The sequence below is a fragment of the Bombyx mandarina genome, chromosome 11, assembly GCF_030267445.1.
Source record: "Bombyx mandarina strain Sakado chromosome 11, ASM3026744v2".
Lineage (NCBI taxonomy): Eukaryota > Metazoa > Arthropoda > Insecta > Lepidoptera > Bombycidae > Bombyx > Bombyx mandarina.
Window position 1 is genome coordinate 16813485 of NC_143218.1, and position 18172 is coordinate 16831656.

The 18172-nt window shown below is 38.5% G+C and overlaps 1 protein-coding gene across 3 annotated transcripts in view; it reads right to left on the reverse strand.

Annotated features, from left to right (window-relative positions):
• The window catches only part of LOC114243325 (uncharacterized), a 90506-nt gene extending 78692 nt beyond the window's left edge, over positions 1-11814 (reverse strand). For 2 of the 3 annotated variants that reach the window (XM_089731101.1, XM_028174780.2), the window contains exon 1: positions 11585-11814. In XM_089731101.1, the coding sequence (XP_089587227.1) occupies positions 11585-11598 (14 nt within the window). In that variant the 5' untranslated portion in view covers positions 11599-11814. The remainder of the gene's footprint in view (positions 1-11584) is intronic. The other variant, XM_089731102.1, reaches the window with a different exon arrangement.
• Positions 11815-18172: the final 6358 nt, after the last annotated feature.

An 18172-nucleotide genomic window follows, 5' to 3' on the forward strand; every position in this document is an offset into this window, starting at 1 on the left:
CTACAACCTAAATGCGCCACTCACCTTGAGATATAAGTTCTAAGGTCTCAAGTATAGTTACAACGGCTGCCCCACCCTTCAAACCGAAATGCATTGCTGTTTCACGGCAGAAATAGGCAGGGTGGTGGTACCTACCCGCGCGGACTCACAAGAGGTCCTACCACCAGTAAAGTTTCCCGATCTACTGGGAAACATATTTATAATTTAAATGGTGGGATATTTGTTGTTACAGTGCAATTTAGACTAGGCCTCCTGTCTCTTGGGTACTGTTCACGTCATGATGTTTATATGGGCGAATAAAATCACATGCTAAATGCATGTGCATACATATAATATGTATGCGTATTTACAGACCATAATACTATTGAAGCTGTGAAGTTATGAATACTACTCGGCAGTGGATTATAAAAATCGAAACTCTAGAAAATTACTTAACCCTTTGTGGACTTTAAGCTGACTAATTCGGCAGATAAGATCGTTGTCATTCGATTTAAAATACCATTGAAGGTGTGAAGTCATGTCTCGTTGCTTCTGGCACACCTTATTAAGTACGATATGCGTCGGATCTTAAAATGATAAAATCACAAGGTTCACTTAATCATTTCGTGCAATTGTTGTCACCGTCTGGGCAGATCAAAGATTGGGTTGATGCTTTTGTGGTTTATAATTCGTGAAAAGAGGTTTATGACCCCGGCAACTATGAGCTATTTACTAATTCACCATGATTCGTCAGTATCAATAATTAATAATAAACCAACTAATATCTGTTTGCCGCAAATATTATTTTACAATAGTCCTAAGCCATCATTTAATTGCAAATTCTGTATTGCATCTTGTATGCACTGCATTGCTATGCTTACAAATTTTTCATTAACTATGTCTGATTGATTCAATTATAGAGTATTTTTGGGTCGTGGGTCGAACCTTCTTCGGGTCCCCGGTGCGAGAGGTATATTGGACTGCGAAGATGTTGGCGATATGACCCAATAAACGACTCCACTCTCACCCAAACGTATTTTCCTCCAAAACAGAATCCGGGAGAGGTAGGGGCTATCGTAGTCAATACTGCAACCGGACTCACACATCACCTCAAGGGCGTCCAGACTTGTCCAGTACCATCCATCCATCCATCAACCACTGGGGGGTTTTGTAATAGAGCGAAAGAGATTTCTTGAAATGATACCGTAATCCTGGTTCGGGAGACGCCCGTAGACGTCCTTGGTCCTATTTACTGTTCTTCAAATAATTAAACAGTATGTATACTTGTACATTTAAGAATCACCATGTATTTAGAGTGGCAGCTTACACAGAACTCTGAATAGGTCTTTAAAAACGTTAAGACCAATTTCTAACGTAGTAACGATGACATCATACCACAGCTGTATATAGTTTAGCGCCATTAAAGTAAAACTTAATCACATATTGTGTGCGTATCAAACACAGATGCGGATTGTTACTTTAACTTTTTAAGTAACCTTTTTATGGGGGGAATTAAATGATAGTACCAAAACATTACAAATGTGTAAATAGCTACGTAGTTTTGACGGAGATAATTTGGTACTTTGGTTATAATTCTAAAAATAACACATGAATAATATAAAATAGCATTATTTTCACTCTATAGTTACGTGCACTTTTAATTACTTCAGTACTGTTTCCCTTTAATTTTGAATATGCAGTCCAACCAGTTCAGGCAACGCGTTATTTCTGATTCGATATTTTTGTCCTAAGTACGGATTTAGTCTTCAGAAAACTGTGGAAATGGATTTTTGCACGTCCAGTCTTGAACGATTCTAAAGATAAGTACACGTCACACGAACACCTGATGTTAAATTGTTTCTGTTCACATAAACATTGCTGCTTAAAAGGCGCCATGTTCTTCAGACTCGTGTCGTCGTCGTGGCCTAAAGGATAAGACGTCCGGTGCATTCGTATCGAGCGATGCAACGGTGTTCGAATCCCGCAGGCGGGTACCAAATTTTCTAATGAAACAGGTGTAGGTCCCGCCCTACTTGTTTCTGTAATGAAGCAGTTATGCTTGTCAATTTGAAGGGTGGGGCTGTCATCTACTATACATATATACTATACATATACTAGTCAGGTCATAAGTATTGTCACACAGTAAAAACTTTTCTTTTAGAATGCTGGCCACAAAAAAGTTTATTGAATTCGATCTTCGAATTGTCCATGAAAATAAAAATGTATACTTTTAGAATTTTACTCATTTTTAAATATGGAGTGGACGCTTAAAGAAGACCGTGTTGCAGTTATTGCGTTGCATCGTTGCGGTTACGCGCCGATTCAAATTTTTAACATACTGAAAAATTTGAATATAACCAAAAGATTCGTTTATCGTACCATCAAACGATACAATGAAGACAATGAAGAACAAAATGATAAGGTGTACGCACACAGTAGTGAAGAAGCGAGCAACCGTATTCGGCGTGTCCAACGAGGTCATTTTCCATCCTCGCTCATGGTATGGTTGGGAGTTTCTTATTGGGGCTTAACAGAGGTACATTTTTGTGAGAAAGGTGTAAAAACGAATGCAGTTGTGTATCAAAATACAGTCCTGACGAACCTTGTGGAACCTGTTTCTCATACCATGTTCAATAACAGGCACTGGGTATTCCAACAAGATTCGGCGCCAGCTCATAGAGCGAAGAGCACTCAGAACTGGCTGGCGGCGCGTAAAATCGACTTCATCCGGCACGAAGACTGGCCCTCCTCCAGTCCAGATTTGAATCCGTTAGATTACAAGATATGGCAACACTTGGAGGAAAAGGCGTGCTCAAAGCCTCATCGCAATTTGGAGTCATTCAAGACATCCTTGATTAAGGCAGCCGCCGATATTGACATGGACCTCGTTCGTGCTGCGATAGACGACTGGCCGCGCAGATTGAAGGCCTGTATTCAAAATCACGGAAGTCATTTTGAATAAACTTTAGTGTCATAAGAATCTATGTTTTGTTGAGTTCATTTTGGTATATGAATGGTTACATAATGAATAAATTTGTTTCAATTATTTTACATTAAACATGTGACAGAATTTATGACCTGACTAGGTATATAAATCTACAGTGGTTTTTACGGATGTTCCGTTATAATTACTGAACCATGCATCCGATTGACTTGAAACTTGGTATCCATGTAGAAAATACATGTACTTAATGGATAGATTAATATTTATATGAGTGTTGGACTCCCTAATAATAATCACAATAAATAATAATTTTAAATTTAAATGCGCAGCGAAGCGGGCGAGTACGGCTAGTTCTACTATAATATTGAGACTTAGAACTGATGTCTCCAGGTGGGTGGCTGTATTTACGTTCTAGATGTCTATGGGCTTCGGTTGCCATTTAACATTAGGTGGGCGATGGAATTTTCATCTTACATGACGATGTAGATTAATTTTTACTGCAATAATTTTTTTTGCCATCTACTACCGTCTGAGTTTCTCAAGTTTAGTAACCTTTAAAGTATGTAAATTTCTCGAATGTCATGCACACGAAGTCACGTCAAACAACATTCTTCTGCACAACCGATACATTTATATTGACAATTTTAATAATATAAAAAAAAAACTTGCATCCTTCATACACTCGAATTTCAAGAACGGTCAATCGTATGCAGATGTATTTCGAATTTACTTGTTCTGAGCGCGCTTAAAAAGGAAGTTTACCAAAAACCAGAAAAATCTGAATTCTTTTTTTATTTATTTTTATTGCTTAGATATGTGGACGAGCTCACAGCCCACCTGGTGTTAAGAGGTTACTGGAGCCCATAGACATCTACAACGTACATGCGCCACACACCATGAGATATAGTTCTAAGGTCTCAGTATAGTCACACCCTTCAAACCGAAACGCATTATTGCTTCATGGCAGAAATAGGCAGGGCGGTGGTACCTACCTGTGTAGACTCACAAGAGGTCCTGCCACCTGTAGTACTACCATTCCATGATATTCCAAAACCTCTTTAAAAATAAAACAACAACAAGTCATAAAAGCGATTACGAATATGTATTTCCTCTTAAAAGAACAACTTGATAACTATTTTGTGATCTAATGTCAGATTATTCCAAAATTGCCGAAACATATCGGTATGACTTTTTGAGAATATGTACATATGTATATTTAGATCACAGAGTAATTAGTACAGGCTTCTTGGCGTAAAGTAAATAATATAAAATATATATTATATTATTTCTTTATTTATTATACTTCGTTTGATTCTTGTAAAATAGCGTCCAATATAGGCTACTAGTTACCTTCGCAATTTTTTATAGATCTGAAAAATTGATAAATAGAATTCCAACGATTATTGAGCAGTAAATATTCTCATGTTATTATGATATTGGTAGATTTGATTCCATAATAAGACGCTGACGTGTTCATCTATACTAATATTATAAAGCTGAAGAGTTTGTTTGTTTGTGTGAACGCGCTACTCTCAGGAACTACTAGTCCGATTTGAAAAATTCTTTCAGTGTTAGATAGCCCATTTATTGAGAAAGGCTATAGGCTAACGCTAACATTACGCTAAGACCAATACAAGCGGAGCACCAATAAAGAATGTTTCAAAATGAGTGTTTTTTTCCTTTTTGAGAGCTTCCGCTGCGTGCGCTGCAGAAATGGTTAAAGTTTCGCTAAAATAATGTATGATAGAATTTTTCCCTTTTAAAATATCTAAAAAAAGTGCGGCGATAGAATATGTCTATATGTTAAGGTTGGCTCACTATAATATTTTTTATGCTAACCAAATTTGTTCTAAAATAAAGCATTTTTTGGGAATTATTCCACGCGGACGAAGTCGCGGGCAAAAGCTAGTTTTTACTAAAGTGGAAACAGCAAACAAAGGCTTGTTACACTATTCTGATGGCCCAAGCAACAAATAATATAAATTGTGAATGACAAACGAACTAAGTCACGCGCAGAATTTAGTTTACCATATTTTAATTTCAGACCGACGGCGGCAACGATATTTATTTTAAATATTTTGTTCAAATGTTACACACGGACACCGAGGGTGTTCATTAAAAATAATAAATTTTTTCAAGAAATCTCTTGGGTTTTCATGTTTAAGACTTCACTATTGCTATCAATTCAGATTTATTATTGGTTGAACTTACTTTCGTATTAATTATATTAGCAACCACCAATTTTTAAAATACGCTTAAAATTATATTTATTATTAAATTTGCATTTTATTTCCCTTAACAACTACTATACGTAAGTTACATCAAAAGAGTAGGCAGAAAGTATAAAAAAAAATACACTTGACCAGAAAACGGAAAAAAAAAAATTTGCTATTTTAAACCATATTTTATAGGACTAATGCTTTTTTTTTTTTTTCCTACCTAAGTTGGTAGCCTGGAGCGGCTATTCCAGCGTAACCGTGGCTAGTAGGTGAGCTCACGGGGCTCAAACCTGACGACGATGCTAACACGAACCCTAGCAAGAGCCGTGCTTCGCAGAATCTACCACCGGATCGGAAACGCGACCCACTGAGAAGATCCGGCGAGAAACTCAGTGGGCTGTGTCTGAGAGTTAATTTACTCGTCCAGCCCTTCATCGCAAGCGACGGGTTCGACGAGAACGGTGACCGGTACTTGAAGTACCTAAAAGCACCGTTAGTGGATCGGGAGGATCCGAGATGACGTGTTTTGGGCGACGTCTACTGCTTTCCATTCTGTCCGCAGGATCGGGAATGTAGTTACCGGCGGTCACGATGAGAGGGTTCTCGTGTCGTGCCGCTTTATCGAAGTGGTAGGAATAATGAGCGCTGGAATTGAAATATAGAGAATTAAATTCCATTTTTGAAATTTAGAATTTGCATATTTATTTTATGTTTGGTAAGTCGTTTGACTAACTCTTCCAGTACATGATGATATTTATTAATTAACTACGGCCGAGAGCATGAAGGCACTCACTTTGCATTAATAATAAAATAAATAAAATAAATAAATAATAAATGATTTGTTGATGATTATCGTTTGTTCGTTTCTATATAATCTTTAAGCTATACTTATTTATCTTGACGTTTGGTAATAACAATAATAATAGCTGGGAACAAATCAAGCACGGTCATCCGGCCTCAAAATAGAATTCCCTGTGATATGGGTACCAGAGACTGACATCCATACTTAGACACGTTTATATATTCTTTTTCTGCCTATTTCTGCCTTTTTATTCTATGCCAAATATATTCTGCATATTTCTGCCGTGAAGCAGTAATGCTTTTCGGTTTGAAGAGCGGAGCAGCCCTTGTAACTATACTGAGACCTTAGAACTTATGTCTCAAGGTGGGTGGCGCATTTACTTTGTAGATGTCTATGGGCTCCGGTAACCACTTAACACCAGGTGGGCTGTGAGCTCGTCCACCCAATTAAGCAATAAAAAAAAAGTTTTAATTTCAATTCATTTTTACCAAGATTGGTGAGATGCCGTCATCTCAGCACTAATTTTGTTTTATTTATTTTTAACTCAGGAAAAAAATCTAAACAGCTAGACTAGGTTAAAAAAATTTAACCCATAAGCTTCGACAACTTCAATAAATGATACAAAAAAAGAACTTAAGATAGATTGGTCCTTTAGTTGGCCGCACGAGATGATCGTGTGTAGCGAAACTTTGCGACCTGTTATTGCGTCTTGTCACGTAACTTCATAAATTTTTAGCGAAAACCAAACAGCTTTTAGCTTCTTGTGTGGCCAACGACGGGCTTCGGAGAGAAATATTAAAATATTTACAGTACAATCTTTAATATATATTGTATCGATTTATATATTTTGTTGGGCTATATTTATTTTGGGGTGATCTTACTGTTTCACTGTTTCAAATGCGGTACCGTGTTGACTATAAGTTAAACAACGGCCTCATAACTCATAGTGTACAATGTCATAAAATTGTTATGTCAATAGTAATGAAATTGCTATAATTTTATTCCTCTCCTAACTAAATAGGTGTTGGAGAAGCTTTCTAAAGATCCCATTGATTCTCAAAGAACTCGGTATGAAAGACCGACTTTCGTCATTTGGACGATTACGAATTTTAAAGTTGGTCACATGTCCAGAAAAGAAGATTCGATTGAGAGACCAGTGGTTTAAAGCCAGATGGAAGGGAAGAGATCAAGCGGCTACTTACCAACCCGCTGTACTGATTACATAACGAAAGCAACTGAGTTTTTTTTTGGTCAGGAGTAAATCACCGGACTTCCATCCTCCACTGGGGATGGAGGGCGGGGCATGTCGGAGTTGAACCGGCTAAATCCTCCTGTCGCTCAACAACCAGCATCCAAACCTCGCATGAGACAGAACTCATGAAAAGGCAAAGAGGGAAGTGAAGCGTTTAGTGCGGAGCATATCTCTCCCATCACCCTCCTCCAAGCAACTGAGTCTACCATGGACCAGTGTAAGCTTCAAACCGCCTAATCTGGATCACCAGGGGGTAATCCATGAAAACTTTGGGGACCTAACTAATGCTGCTGTGGCTCATCAGCACAACTACGACCACTTCAACAAGAGCCGCTCGACAAAAAAAAGGAAGACCTAAATAAATGTTAAAGATATAACGAATGTTTACATGTCTAACAAACGTGTACCTGGTACTGTATACGGACAATATGTAGGGTCATCAAATTGTCGTCCGTGACCACGGAAACTGTAAAGTATTCAGAACATCAAGAATAATACAATGACAATAAAAAATACATTTAAAGTCTTAAGAAAGTTTTAATTATGTTTACAACTCACTAATATCGAAGAAAATAACGTATTCAATCCGAAATTTTGTTATTGTATAGATAAGTTGTCAAGGTCTTCTTGATGTTAATAGATGACCCTCCGGATCGAGTCTCGGTATTTTTAGGCCCCTGAAGCACCGTCCTCGTAATCGACAAGCGAACTAACCCATAGAAAGCCACAGACCACCTGGTGTTAAGTGGTTTCTGGAGCCCATAGACATCTACAACGTAAATGCGCCACCCATCTGAGATATAAGTTCTAAGGTCTCAAGTATATAGGTAGTTACAACGGCTACCCCACCCTTCAAACCGAAACACATTACTGGTTCACGGCAGAAAATTTTAGCATTGCTGAAGTCCATGGGCGACGGTAACCACTCACCATCAGGTGGGCCGTATGCCCGTCTGCCTACAAAGGCAATAGAAAAAAGAAAAAAAAAAATAGGCGGGGTGGTGGTACCTACCCGTGCAGACGATCCGGCGAAAAACTCAGCGGGCTGATGTTTAGATTAGGGAACACGACAGGTTAAACAAAAACATAGATGAGCCTATATATATTATGTGATTTGCTGCCATCCAAATTAAGACATTATCCCCACGAACCGGAAAGCAAGATTGCTTCGCGACGGAAACATAATTATAGCGGATCTACATAATATTTTATTTTATTCAACAGTTGAGGTTTTGATGACAAATTTTTATTATAAGAAAACCATTTTGGTAAATTATATTCGTTCCGTCAGACTGTATTTATGGTTTTTAATTAATTTCGAACCGTAAAACTGAATCGGCTAATGGAAAAATGACGTAAAGATTATTAATGAATATATTAATTGTTCCAAGAATATGTGTCAAGTTTACGCACAGTGAACTAAACGCTTACTGGAAAAGGAAAAACAAAATTAATTAATTAACAAAAACGAATTTATTCAATCTTCAATGAATTCGTTAATATAAAGATTCAATAAATCTTAATTTTTATTCAAAGATAATTCAAATTTGAATCGATTATCATTAACGAATTTATTGCAGATTTCATAAATTTTATAATGATAACGTGTTTATTTTGTTTTTTTTGAAGATTCAATAAATTTGACAAATCGAGCTATTTAAAAACAAAATCGATAGTTTTATTATTGTATTTTCTTCGGTTCTTTCTTAAATTCTAACTATGAAAAAAATTATATTATATAAATAAAAAAATTTAGTAAATAATGATAATAAATAATTTTAATAAATTAAATAAATAATTTGCCTTTCGCGGTTGAGACGATGGGCCCTTGGGGCCCTGAAGCAAAGAAATTTTTAACAGAAATCTCCAAACGCTTGAAGGAGGTTACACATGATGCTAAGGCTGGCTGTTACTTTGCACAGAGTGAATCTGGCTGTCCAACGAGGCAACATAGCCAGTATCTTGGGAACTGTGCCTCCTTCAAGCGCATTGGAAGATCTGTTCTACTGTGTGGGTTGAGTTATGTTAAATTATTTTGATTTGACTTTTTGTTAATAATAAAATACCATGTAAACTAAAATGTAAATAATGAAATGATAATAAAATGTACTTTTAACAATGATTTTTTTTATTTTTTTTTATTTATTGAATTCTTACCACAACATTGTTGGGAAAAGACTAGCTTCCTTAGCACAGTTGTTTATTAACGCGAGAGTCTGGGCTTAGTTTTAGTATATTGTTTAGGATATATCAATAAAAAAATATTATTGTTATATACGAATATGTTATAGGCGAAAGATGAATAACCGGTAAATACCAGACAGCTGTCTTTTTCAACTATTCTGACATAATAAGGTTATGATCGATTACTTCGTTGGTAAACGTGAATTATTACATACTTTAAATAACTGAAATAGTAGAAATTTTTAGCTTCTCTATTTAAATAGAATACCGAAATAACAATTATTAATTACATATTTTTTTATCTTGTTGATAGTAGTCAGGATATCAGGGTGAAGTTCTGAAATTATTTTAATATCCTTGTCCTTGATGCGTGCGAAAATTTTCAACTTAATCAGACATCTTTAAAGTCGGTAAAAATGACGGTCAAATATTTCGTTACATGCAAACAATCATAAATACCTATCAAGGTAACTAAAACATGTTAATATTATTTATTATAGTAATACGGAAACATCTCTAAAATTCCTTAGAGCATTTGCCGACGAACCGACGAAATATTTATTTGTTTTATTCCTTTCATACCATTTACTGGTGGTAGGACCTCTTGTGAGTCCGCGCGGGTAGGTACCACCACCCTACCTATTTCTGCCGTGAAGCAGTAATGCGTTTGGGCTTGAAGGGCGGGGCAGCCGTTGTAACTATACTAAGACCTTAGAACTTATATCTCAAGGTGGGTGGCGCATTTGCGTTGTGGATGTCTATGGGCTCCAGTAACCACTTAACACCAGGTGGGCTGTGAGCTCGTCGTCTACCCATATAAGCAATAAAAAATATATAAAAAATACAGATTTCATTACTGACCACACAGGAGGCTGTTTCGTACATTTAAAAGTTTAATGTAATCTCTACGATGATTGTTATATTACAGTTTTATCAACAATTAAAGGTGGAATGGATGGTTAAAATTCTTTGTAAAAAAAAGCATATTAAAAGCATTTTTTAGTCCGATATATATACTTGACATTTGTTTTTCATTACATCTTATCTTTATGCCGTAATACTGTAAATATTTAAATATAATTTAAGTTATTGATTCAAACATTAAAATACTTAATAAAAAATAAGACTGATTTTCAAATTGTTAGTTGAATGAATTGATTGTACAAGAAACACGTCATGTATAAGTTATTATTTATTCATTTAGACACAATTATCTAAAATTAATCCAATGGCTTACACGACCCTCTAATACTTTTTCTTGTGGTAGGGATTCCTTTGAGCCCTCTGAGCCAACCCTGCCTATTTCTACCGTGAAGCAGTAATGCGTTTCAGTTTCAAGGGAGGTGCACCATTGTACTATAGAAGCAGAGATCTAGAACTCATGTTTCACCGACAGACACAGCCCGCTGAGTTTCTCACCGGATATTCTCAGTGGGTCGCGTTTGCGATCCGGTGGTAGATTCTGTGATGCACTGCTGTTGCTAGGGCTAGTGTTACTAACTTCAATAGGTTAGATCATCGTGAACTCACCTACACGCCATATGAATCTAGTATGACCCTTCGAGGTCACTAGAAAAGATAGGAAAAAGAATAATGTTTCAAGAGGAAATTCCCGATGGGTTATGAGCTCGTCCACTCATGTAAACCATAAAAAAATATTTATTACGCCACTATAGTGCTACAACTACATACCTATCCAGATCTCCTGAATTTATTATATTATTTATAGATAAAATAATTGAAATTGCATAAGCTCTATAATCTGACATTTTGAGGAAGTTAACGTTGTGGCTTGGCTGAAAATTTTACTTATGTTTCTAAACTTTTCAGTATATTATCTGTAGGTTGGTAATTAACTAGTAGTACAAAAAATTAGATAAAGGCTGATTATCGAACAAAAGGTTTAAGATATGATTAAATTGGGGTCTGTTTTCTTATGAATCTTATGAACTAGACGGCAATCGTTATCACAAAAGGCTGTGTCAAATCTGCCGATTTAAGTTGAATATGTTCGAAAAAGGTAAATAATAAAACATAAAAATAACTCTTATGTGTTTACATTATAGACCTGTTTGGTAGGTGATAATACATTTGCATAATTCCTTAGTCGAACTAGAATCATTTAAGAAATATTTTCTACATTGATTTAAGAAAAGAAAAACATTACGACTACTACTATTCAAATATGGAAAAACAAAACTTACAAAATTCCCGCCATAGTGCCGTTCCGAATTCAAAATCTACACGCCACGCTAAATACAATTATTCAAAACCACAGCACCAAAAACGTTCAATCAGTACACTCATATTTATCACATTATCGCTCAGCAAATATATTTTTATTGTATCGAAGTTTCGATTCGGGGCACGCGAGGCGCCGGCGCATGTGTTACTAGCGAGAGCGTGATTTCAACTGGCCGAACTGCGAATTCTGGCTTGCTGCTAACTAGAGATCTAATTAATTACGCGCGACACGTTATTGCTCACACGTTTTTTAAAGATTTTTTTCTGTGGCGCTTGTTATTTTTTCGCGCGCTTATATTTATAGCTGTGCTATCATGTCATCGGGCGTTTCGTTCTTTTTTTGGGATTTTTTAAATTGTTTCCTCTTTTCTTCGGATTACTAAATAGGAAATAATTGTTTTATATGGTTTTTTGTCGGGAACTTTTTTTTTGTTTTTTTTTGCCCTACCTAAGCTGATAGCCTTGAGAGGCTATTTCAGCGTAACCTTAACTAGTAGGTGAGCTCACGCGGCTCAAACCTGACGACGTTGTTAACACGAATCCTAGCAAGAGCCGTGCTTCGTAGAATCTACCACCGGATCGGAAACGCGACCCACTGAGAAGATCCGGCGAGAAATTCAGTGAGCTGTGTCTGTGGGTTAATTTACTCATCGAGCCCTTCGTCGCAAGCGACGGGTTCGACGAGAACGATGACCGGTGCTTGAGGTACCTAAAGGCATCGTTAGTGGATCGGGAGGACTGAAATGACGTGTTTTGGGCGACGTGGACTGCTTTCCATTCTGTCCGCAGGATCAAGAATGATCGGGAGCGCGATGAGCAAACAATTTGAATTGTTTGGTTTTGGTAATTTAGCATTTCTTCAGGTTTAAAGGTGTAATAACTGTGACTTATTATCCGCTTAGTATCTGTATAAGGGCACGTCCGTGTGTCAAGAATAATCACGTGATTCTTCAGATTGTACCAAAAAATACCACGGAATTCTCAATAGTTAAATGTCCACCATTTTACTGGGCCTAGAACATTATTTCATCCCAATTAATTACAATTTCTAATAAATTAACTTCATCGCAATTTCGCTCAATTTTTTTTTCAATTACAACAATGAACGACTTATAAATTCGACACTGGTAACAATGGCATTGTAAGAAGCCAATAATCATATTGAAAAAAAAAAAATCAAAAAAGTACTTAAAGTATTAGGTTGTTATCACAGATGAGCAGAGGAGTTGCTCCCTAAAAAGAAAGGAAATCGTACCGTAATTAAAAAAAATCTTAAAGAAAGCACCGAGTATGTAAATGAGTTTGCATAACATCGGTCGGATCATTAGTGGACTTCGCGGCATGAACGAGATTTATTGTTCACAATTAACTGAGCGGAGACTCTATTAGTGGACTGGATAATTTTCTTTTCATTACCAAGCGTTTAGTTCGCGAATTAGAATTCGTAAAGTTAGGCTTGAAATACTTCTAATTTGTTGGGGCGAGTTCAAGATTGATGAAATATGCAAGGCAAGGGTTTCACAAGAAAGCCCAAATATTATGTCCAATTTAAAAAAGTTTTTTTAATGCTTAGATGGTTGGACGAGCTCACAGCCCACCTGCTGTTAAGTTGTTATTGGATCCCATAGACATCTACAACGTAAATGCGCCACCCACCTTGAGACATAAGTTCTAAGTTCTCAGTATAGTCACAACGGCTGCCCCGCCCTTCAAACCGAAACGCATTACTGCTTCACGGCAGTAAATAGACAGGGTGGTGGTACCTACCCGTGCGGACTCACAGGAGGTCCTACTACTAGTTTTAGTTACACAATGTTTTTGTTATTTTAGCCAATTAAAACTAGTCGGGTGCTTTAGTAGTATTCCAGCAATTAAGAAATCTAATCAAATCTTAGAGCACTAAATCTAACTAGTCTTCCAGCCTATTTTTGCTGCAAAACAATTATAAGGAGTATCGAAGATTCAGATAGCTATTGTTTCAGTAGTATTACGATTTCCTCTTATAACTCAAAGTAGGTGGTCGTATTTACTTTGTAATAGGAGAATGCTCTTAGAGGAGTTGTTCGAAATGTTCCCTTGAACAAAGTCAGTGGTTCAAGGTAGTATGGATGAAACCTACTCTAGTCGCAGACAGTGTGATGGTAAAATATAGACGGTTTTTTGGTTTCGAAGGCTTAAGAACGAGAGACTAAGCTAGGCACTGGTGGTAGGACATTTTGTAAGTCCGCACGGATATGTACCCACACCCTGCCTATTTCTGCCGTGAAGCAGTAATGCGTTTCGGTTTGAAGGGCGGGGCAGCCGTTGTACTGTTTAAAGTGAGACCTTACAAACTCATGTCTCAAAGAGGGTGGCGGCATTTACATTGTAGATGACTATGGGCTCCGGTAGCCACTTAAGATCAGGTGGGCCGTGAGCTCCTCCACACATCAAAGCAATAAATTAAAAATAAAAATGCAAATTTTAGTTTAATTTGAGCAATTCTTCAGTATAATTCTTTGTACTGAGTTTGAGACTTAGAATTTATATCACAATGTGGATGGCGACTCGTCCACCAATCTAAGCGAAAAACAAACCACAAATTAGCATCTTTGATATATGGTCCCTTATTTTTCACTAAGAATCATATTACGGTACCTTGCGTTGGAAGTAGATTAGTTTGTTCGTTACATTCAAATACTCTTTATTTCGAAACTATTTACTTGGGAACATTTTTTTGGAACGAAGTTCCTTATGGGACGATGCGGAGGGGTACCGTAACCGGGAAATAACGTCCGTAACGTAAGATTTTTATTAGTAATGCACACAGTGTACGACTTAACTGTGTTATAACGTACAAAAAATCGCATATTTTTTAACATTCATTGACTACGATCTCAGAGCGTTCGCAATTGGATTGAGCAATACACTAACTCTTATGCAAACGAACCGTGAATGAAGTGTACCACAATAAGTTCGCACGTTACTGAATGACCGTGGGTTGTTGCGAAACCTCCAGTTTTATTTTTTTTATACCTCGAATATAACTTAAAATTAATATTTTTATAATAAGGAACTTCGTTCCTATCCGGTGTCCCACGACACTACACATCTTTTTTTTCTTTTTCTTCGAGTCCATTAGTTATCCTAATGGAATAATACTATCATCAGTTTTGTTTGGCATATACCCTTTATGGGACACTCGGTATTTAATATATACTGGGGGGTGAAAAGCTATTTCGCTTAAGCGACATTTTTGCAACTTTACAGGAGAGTCATTTAAAGCTTAAAACTTGGAAAAAACATCACAAACTTCTTCAGCTATTTGAACGGAGTAAATTTAATTGATGTTCAATTAAAAACATACATTGAACTGTTGATGCTAATACCATATAAAACGCATATTTAATTATAATCACAAAGATAAACGTCACGTATTAATTTTTATTACTTAGATGTGTGAACGAGCTCACAGCCCACCTGGTGTTAAGTGGTTATTGGAGCTCATAGACATCTACAACGTAAATGCGCCACACACCTTGAGATATAAGTTCTAAGGTCTCAAGTATAGTTACAATAACGGCTGCTCTACCCTTCAAACCGACATTACTGCTTCACGGCAGAAATAGGCAGGGCGGTGGTACCTATCCGCGCGGACTCACAAGTGGCCCTACCACCAGTAAAAAGGTTATAAGGTTAAAGGTTATAACCTAACTTATATTCTTATTGCGTGATTTCGCCTAACTTATAATAAAAATGGATTCGGTCGAACGTTCGTTGGATCGTATCAGAAGTCATGATTAATTTCCTGTTACATAATTAGTTTTGTGTGTTTTGCGACCTAGTGATTATTAAGTGACTGTTGTAGGTCATCTGTCTCGTATTTTATACAATATTATTGGTATATATGGCATATATATGCGTTTCGGTTTGAAGGGTGGGGCAGTCGTTGTAACTATACTTGAGACCGGCATCCCTGCAGTGGTTCTGAAAACGTGCGCCCCTGAGCTGACGCCTGCGCTATCGCGTTTGTATCGCCTCTCTTATTGCACTAACAGGGTTCCGTCTTCATGGAAGACTGCCCACGTCCACCCTATCCCCAAGAAGGGTGACCGGTCGGACCCATCGAGTTATAGGCCTATCGCGATAACTTCCTTGCTTTCCAAGGTGATGGAGCGAATAATAAATATACAACTCCTGAAGTATCTGGAGGATCGCCAGCTGATCAGTGACCGACAGTACGGTTTCCGTCACGGTCGCTCAGCTGGCGATCTTCTTGTATACCTTACAAGGCTCCAAGGCTTCAGCCCACCTGTGAGGTGGGCTGAAGCCTTGGAGAGCAAGGGCGAGGCTCTTGCTGTGAGCCTTGATATCGCGAAGGCCTTCGACAGGGTCTGGCATAGGGCACTTCTATCGAAGTTACCATCTTACGGAATCCCCGAGGGTCTCTGCAAGTGGATCGCTAGCTTCTTGGATGGGCGGAGCATCACGGTCGTTGTAGACGGTGACTGCTCTGATACCATGACCATTAACGTTGGCGTTCCACAAGGTTCGGTGCTCTTCCCCACGCTTTTCATCCTGTATATCAATGACATGCTGTCTATTGATGGCATGCATTGCTATGCGGATGACAGCACGGGGGATGCGCGATATATCGGTCATCAGAGTCTCTATCGGAGCATGGTGCAAGAGAGACGATCAAAACTTGTGTCTGAAGTGGAGAACTCTCTGGGGCGAGTCTCCGAATGGGGTGAATTGAACTTGGTTCAATTCAACCCGATAAAGACACAAATTTGCGCGTTCACTGCGAAAAAGGATGTCTTCGTCATGGCGCCGCAATTCCAAAGAGTATCCCAGCAACCTTCCGAGAGTATCGGGATACTTGGGATCGACATTTCGAGCGATGTCCAATTTCGGAGTCATTTGGAAGGCAAAGCCAAGTTGGCGTCCAAAATGCTGAGAGTACTCAACAGAGCCAAGCGGTACTTCACACCTGGACAAAGACTTGTGCTCTATAAAGCACAAGTCCGGCCTCGCGTGGAGTACTGCTCCCATCTCTGGGCCGGGGCTCCCAAATACCAGCTTCTTCCATTTGACTCCATACAGAAGAGAGCCGTTCGGATTGTCGATAATCCCATTCTCACGGATCGTTTGGAGCCTCTGGGTCTGCGTAGGGACTTCGGTTCCCTCTGTATTTTGTACCGCATGTTCCATGGGGAGTGCTCTGAGGAATTGTTCGAGATGATACCAACGTCTCGTTTTTACCATCGCACCGCCCGCCACCGGAGTAGAGTTCATCCATACTACCTGGAGCCACTGCGGTCATCCACAGTGCGTTTCCAGAGATCTTTTTTGCCACGTACCATCCGGCTATGGAATGAGCTCCCCTCCACGGTGTTTCCCGAGCGCTATGACATGTCCTTCTTCAAACAAGGCTTGTGGAGAATATTAAGCGGTAGGCAGCGGCTTGGCTCTGCCCTTGGCATTGCTGAAGTCCATGGGCGACGGTAACCACTCACCATCAGGTGGGCCGTATGCTCGTCTGCCTACAAAGGCAATAAAAAAAAAAGACCTTAGAACTTATACATATCTCGAGGTGGGTTGCGCATTTACGCCGTCGATGTATATAGGCTCCAGTAACCACTTAACACCAGGTGGGCTGTGAGCTCGTCCACCCATCTAAGCAATAAAAAAAACTAGAAAATTTTGTGATCCCACAGCTGGTGCTATAGTCTCATTACATCCACGGAATTGTGGCATCTTTTCTTAGTCGGATACTTCACTGCTGAAGGTCGTGTCCTTGAAAAGCCTTCGTAGCTAGTACAATCATCAATTTTAGCATAACCGTGAAATAATGTTGGTAAAATTACGGCCTGTGTAGTATAAGATCCGGTATAAGCTTCATGTCAGTTGAGCCGTGTCCTAGTCCACCAATCAAGAGCATTTTCAAGCGTATAGAATTTAATAGCATTATACAAACTAATTAATTAAAATTTGGTATCCGAAATAAAAAGTCTGTCTCACAGACAATAATGGTAAGTTCATTTTGGGTCACTTCTATAGAGGTTGTTACCGGGCCATACCCGATCCGCTGGACCGAATGGTAAAGTCGACGTCGCCTTAAACACGTCATTTCGGATCCTCCCGATCCACTAATGGTGCTTTTAGGTACCTCAAGGACCGGTCACCGTCCTCGCGGAACTCGTCGCTTGCGACGAAGAGCTCGACGAGGAAATTAGCCCATAGACACTGAGTCGCCGGATCTTCTCAGAGGTTCGCGTTTCTGATCCGGTAGTAGATTCTGCTAAGCGCTGCTCTTGCTAGGGCCAGTGTTAGCAACACTCCCGGCTTGAACCTCGTGAGCTCACCTTTTAGTTCGGTGAATCTAGAATAATCCCTCAAAGCTACTAGAATAGGTAGGAAAAAAATATACCGCTATTGTGACGTCAATAATAAAATATTAAAATTAATACCAATAATAACATCGTTTATTGCCTTAGACGATTCATGTGTTTACATGTAGACAGGCCGGACAACTGGCGTACCGTAATGCAATAATTGCATGCGTA